Source organism: Anoplophora glabripennis, unplaced genomic scaffold (genome assembly GCF_000390285.2).
Source record: "Anoplophora glabripennis isolate ALB-LARVAE unplaced genomic scaffold, Agla_2.0 scaffold69, whole genome shotgun sequence".
Classification (NCBI taxonomy): domain Eukaryota; kingdom Metazoa; phylum Arthropoda; class Insecta; order Coleoptera; family Cerambycidae; genus Anoplophora; species Anoplophora glabripennis.
Window position 1 is genome coordinate 1,339,538 of NW_019416383.1, and position 6,357 is coordinate 1,345,894.

General features: G+C 31.8%; 1 protein-coding gene across 1 annotated transcript; it reads left to right on the forward strand.

Annotated features, from left to right (window-relative positions):
* Positions 1 to 3,640, forward strand: LOC111691470 (odorant receptor Or2-like). Its single transcript, XM_023454364.1, has 5 exons — positions 1 to 50; positions 129 to 228; positions 3,051 to 3,140; positions 3,197 to 3,352; positions 3,584 to 3,640. Exons 1-5 carry the CDS (start codon positions 1 to 3, stop codon positions 3,638 to 3,640), a joined length of 453 nt encoding a protein of 150 aa, XP_023310132.1.
* Positions 3,641 to 6,357: the final 2,717 nt, after the last annotated feature.

Below are 6,357 nucleotides of genomic sequence, written 5' to 3' on the forward strand. Positions count from 1 at the left end.
ATGAGAAATAGGCTTCGGTTTTGCATCGGTTACCATGTCCACATACTCAAGTAGGTACTCTGATCGTTTTTGTAAAATTGGGTATAAAATTGTATGTGCAGTTTCCCACTTAAAATTTTTCGTTTTAGACTGGGATACCGTCTTCGTTCACTTGTAAAATATACAGTTGGGCACGTGTCCCTGTTGTCTGCCTTGGTTTGCGGTTGTATGGCCAATCAAATGTTAACTGTAAGTACTGCATTATTTAAACCTTACTAATTATTTTTTTATAGTTTTTCCGATTCATTGAAGGATATATTGACAGCTTACAATTAGTTGAAAAGAGTATGGATGTCTTAATAGATGAAGATAATTATCATCCTTCACTATTCATCAAATGTAATATTAACCTGCTAATAGTTTAAATTTCGGGAAAGCTAGCTTTATAAGTCTTTATTAGCTGTCAAATTTATCAATGAATTTAGTGGTATTGACACCGTAGTAAATCAACTTCATAATAAACTTGCTTCTATATTTCAAGCATCCGTTACTAAACACATGGATCACAGTGTATATCCTCCTTGGTTTAATATTAATCTGATATTTAATATTAGACAGAAATCTAAATGTTTTAATATAAAGGAATCAAGGACATATCATTCCTTGATCAATTCAAAATAAGAGCGGTCAGTTAAAGTGGATGTTTACAGATTGCATAGTCAATATATTAGTCCGGGAAATACAGAGTTGGACGCGACTTTTTGTTTCGGCAAGCTGAATGTATCACTATAGATGCTAAATATTATGTACACTAACTTTTTTCATGGTAGATTTCATAATAATACATTGCAATATATTATTTTTTTTAATTTCAAATTTGTAACCTGGATTTTTTTTTATTTTTTGGCCTTAGTTGCAAAATATATATATACGACGCACGATCGTGATATAGTTATATATTATTATATATTCGGAAAGCTTATGAATACAGCTTTAAGTTAAAAAAAAAACTCGTCAAGATTCGTTGAAAAACAACGGAGTTACAGACTGTCAAATATATTATTTTCAATCGAATTTCCCTTATTTAACGGCAGGACTATGAATATTATCGTAATTTTCTTCGGACTCGCTGTCGTTCGTTTCCCCCACCCTTCCGCCGCGCCAAGGCTCGCCGAAAATCAAGCTACCCACTGACTTTTGACAATATTTCTTATGCACTTAACATACTTCCACAAATAAAATATTTTTACCTGGGAAAGTACTCGGGTTGTCGGTTGTGACAGTATTTTCTTTTGCCGCTACCAACCTAATTTGTTTAACAATCGGCCGTCAACTTTGACAGTCTGTAACTCCGTTGTTTTTCAACGAATCTTGACGATTTTTTTAACTTAAAGGTCTTTTCATAAGCTTTCCGAATAATATATAACTATATCACCCTCATGCGTCGTATATTTCATTTTGCAACTAAGGCTAAAAAATAAAAAAATTTCCATGTTGCAAATTTGAAATTAAAAAAAAATGATAGATTTCAACGTATTATTATGAAATCTATCTTGAAAAAAAATAGTGCGATTGTGGAAGATCCTCGGGATCCAGACTAATAATTAGTTAATTTGTTTATAAGGCCATAACTTGTAAACTATTCAACTTACCGGTTCCACATTTCGTGTGAGTTATTTGACAGTGATAAGGAATGAGAGGATGCGATGTCAAAACGTTCTGGTAATAATAACCCAGTTTATAAATGTTTAATTGAAAAGTCATAATAAAAATTCTTCTGTTTATAACTTTTGATCTAATCAATATTTTTTAACGCTCGAGGGCTAGTTTTGTAGGTCTTTTGAAAAAAAAAGTACATTACTGTTTTCTCGTGGAAGTGAACGGAAAAAAGTTATAAGCGAAAAACGTTAATTTACGTAAACATTATACAATTAACCACCCTGTAAACAATCTTCCTCCCATTTTTATGACTGTGGAAACTAGTATGTTATTGTACATAATATTTAGCATCTATAGTGATAAATTCAGCTTGCAGAAACAAAAAGTCGCAAAATGGTTATTTCCCGGTTTATTTTCCTAACCTAATATATTATAGGTCAGGGTCTTTCTCGTTCTTAGAATTATCTAAATTATACAAATTCTATTAATTTTTTGTATCCAATGGTGTCCAATAACGAGTATCTTAGATGTCCCTCTAATATTTAAAATTTCTTTCAGAATTCTTATAATAACCCAATACAAAATTATATAAATTCAGATATTGGGATAAGGGGATTGTATTGGTATGAATAACTTGAGAACGGCGAATCTTAGGGAAAAAAATCAAGTTACCTTTTTTACGTTTTTAGTGCATTAGAATATAAATCTGTTACAATAACTTGTAACTGTACTGTAAATATACAGTGGCGTAGGTTTTTTTTATAAAAAGAGGGTGACTCCTATCCAGTTGTACACCACTGTACTTTAGAGCTCATATTTTAGGAAATGCAAGGCCTACTATTATCTGTACCAAATTTCATTACCTTTAAAACGATACCGTTCTAGATCTATGCTTATAAAGCAAACACCTACTATTTTAAAGAGATCTGTCTGCCCTCGAAGTTTGCTGCATAAAATTCGAACCACCCTGTATAATTAATAACGCATATATCTCTGTAGGATTTGTAATCAGAAATACTATTAATTCTAAAAATATTTCTTTCAAAAAACTATACATTACCCTGGTTAATCAAAAACAGAATATGCCTCAATAATTATTCACTATATATTGACAATCTTGAAAAGGTTCAGTGCCGTTTCTTAAAACTATTCTATTTGATGGTGATACCTTCCTTTCCTCAGTCGGTTCTACTGGATCGCTTTCAACTTATTTGGCTTGTTAATTGACGTAATATTGCTCGTGTACTTAATATATCCACCCGTAAACAAATATTAGAAGGAATTACACATTACACAACATCTGCAATATTTATAATAAACAACTTTCCGTTCTAAGACCATCATTATTAGATCTGAAGTTCAATTCATTAAAAGATTCTTTAATTTTGCTCTTTTTATACAATATGTTTTAGACCAAACCCATAGGATCCTTTATACTTTTGATAGCTTGGCTAATTGCCGTATTTTCTTATTGCCATGCTGGTCAAAGGATCAAAGACAAGGTAGACTAATTTCCATGAAAACTTAAAAAAGTTAATAAAGACCAATGCTTTTGTAGAGTATGTCCATCGGCAATGCATTATATGAATCCAAATGGTACAACGCAGATAATGAGACTATGAAAGATGTGCAGTTCATATTAATGAGATGTCAAAAGCCGATATGCTATGAAGCGATACCTCTGGGAATAATCGATTACCCCTTTTATTTTATGGTAAAAACTGGTATTGTCTTACCTTACCTTGCTCTTTCTAGCATACAAGTATTGTTAAAAAAATAACCTTGAAATCGTTCAAAATTAGTACGTACCAAATTTGGACCAAAACGTTAACATCGGAAACGTTTTTTACACTCTTAAAAAATAAATTGGAAATAAAAAATAATTATGTCCCTTTTATTGTTCTAGGTGCATTGTTCAATTGTTTACTAATCTATTTAATTTCAGATGATCAAAACTGGATATTCTTATTTCACATTGTTAAACCAGTCTACACAGATGTGAATGGTATTGCTTTCGGAAATTGATACAACAAATAAAACACAATTTAGAAATACGCTTAGATTTCACCATAAGCAAGTGATTATTTCCTATTCGAATACATCTAAACAAAAAGTCAAGATGGAACACCAAAACTTTGCAACAGATTTTCATTTATATGTATAAAGCAATAAAAATCTAGCAGTAGCAAATATTAACTTTTCTTCTTCAGCTTTTAGGTGGCACAATTTTTATCCAAAACAGAATTATCTGTTTTGATATCAATTTTTTCGAATACAAGTTCCCACTAATTGAACTTTTGAGTATCTCTAAATAAATCGTTTTAAAAATAACACAAAAAGGTTTATTCTTTTGATTCCTGTTATTGGCATGTTTTAAGATCCATTGAAAACGAATCTGAAGCCATTTTGGCGTTAGCACCCCGCCATTTTCGAGAAAATATTCACTAAATTCATAATATAGGCTGTTTCAAGAATATACTGGGAAAGTATATACCAAGAATATACCGGAAACGCATTTTTCTGTAGGGAGCTCTTTTGTTTCTAAAAGTAGTCCACCATCATATTCATGTCCCACTTACCCTGATACCGTTTTTCCATTTCCTTTAAAGAAGAANTGTTTTGCCAATTTATTCAATAATTCGTTAATATGATTTAACCAAGATAACTTTGAATCCAAGAGGACTCCCAAAAATTTTACTGAAGTATTTTGTTGAATAGTTTTGTTGTTAAATTTGACTAATATACTACAATTTATTTCTTTAGTATTGAACACGATCAGATCAGTTTTTGTGCCATTTAAAGCTAAATTATTATTTTTACAATAATTTTGCATGCTAATCACAACACTTGATGCAAGGCCACTAAGTGCCGCAATAGATTCCGATTTAACCGCCACAGAATTGTCATCTGCGAACATTGTTACAAAGCTTTTTGTATTAGCAATCATATATATATACCATGGCATTTATATACCATGGCAAACGTTTAATCAGAGTGAGTTAAATGATGTTACTCTAAGTTTACCAAAAGACGGAGCTGAATTTGGACAGATAGTACGTTAGTGTATTGTTCTGAACCTATAAACGAGTTAAAATAACGGTTACAAAGACAACGAGTGGAGACAACTTTGACGCTTTCTATCTTGAAAACTATGAGTTTTTGGACCTCGTGCCCATTGGAACTTTTGATCAGCACATCCAGAACAACAATATCCCAAAGTTTGAACGAATTTGACCGGGAACCATTTTCCATAAGGTTTGTGCGGGGTCCTTTAAAATGAAATTGAATGTAAAATCTGAAATACCGTTGCATACGTTCTGGTAGTAGCTGTAGTCGCCCAGGTGCATTGAGTGTACGACGTGGTCGGTTATACGTCAAATACTAACCTGGCGAGCTTGGTTGTAAATCAGAGAGCGCCTCCAAAAAACAAGTAAACAACAGTGGCGCGTACAGAGGTAAAATGTAGTACATATGTGGAATTTAAAAAACAAATTGAATTTATAATAAATTACATTTAAAATAAATAGTTTATGAGAATAAAGGAATTTTTGTAGGAACAAGGGTGCCAGACGTAAACTGATCCCCTCGGCCTTTCATAATGTATAAAGAAATTATTCAATTTCTAAACCCTTAAAAGCGTACTGCATTGGATCCCTTGACAGGCAATGATTTATTACTTTGCATCGAATATGATCCTACTATTGGGTGTTTCATTGGGAAGGTTTAGGATAAAAGTGTTTGGTAGTTTTTGTCTGTAGCGAACTCTTTTGTCATCAAAAGTATTCCAACATATTCATATCCTACTTAACCTAATACCATTTTCCCACTTTCTCTAATAAAAATTTTCGAGAAGAAGATGAAGAGGAAGACAAGAAGGATTACATATAACTAATAACAGAGAAATTGATTTATATTTTATTTTTATAAATTGTGGAAGTCCCTCATTTTTTATATACTTAATTCATTTTAGAAAAATTGTAACTTATAAATACTAAAAATATGAATATACATACTGTGAATAAAAAAAATTGGAACCCTATATAATTAAAGAATGGTATCAAAATTTTAATAGTTTACAAAATATTACTTTATAAATAAATATTTAATTATTTGTATAAAAATAAGCTCTTTATACCACACAGTGCAATGTTGCCAGTTGTTGTTACCTGTCACTTTAAGTCAATTATATAAGAGCAACGGAGTAGCAGAAAACGAAACTACACTGAAAAATAATTTTGTAAAATTAGATTGCTTTTTTTACCAATGACCTTAAGGTCACGGTCAATGTCAGTTCAAGGTCAAATGTTGATTTTTACTGTAATTTTTTATTTTTAACTACGGGATCAGAGGGAGTGACAGTCTTTGAGTAGATACCTGACAGTACTCCTTAGTGACCTTGATCTTAAGGTCACTAAAAAATTGAGAGTCCCTTCTATTCCATGGTCGGAAATGAAAAATGACAGCCGGAACTATTACTTGACCTTACCTTACCTTGACCATTGACCTTAAAGTCACGTTTAAGATCATAATAACAGAATAAAAATCTACGCTTTCATATACCTCAAGCGTCGAAATAATAGGTTGCTACTCTAAAAACCGATAGGGCCTTGACATGTTCTTTGGACCTTGATCTCAAGATCAAGGTCGCTAAGGAATACCGTCAAGAAGACTGTCCCTCCCTTTGATTCCGTAGTTAAAAATAAAAAAAAAATAATAATA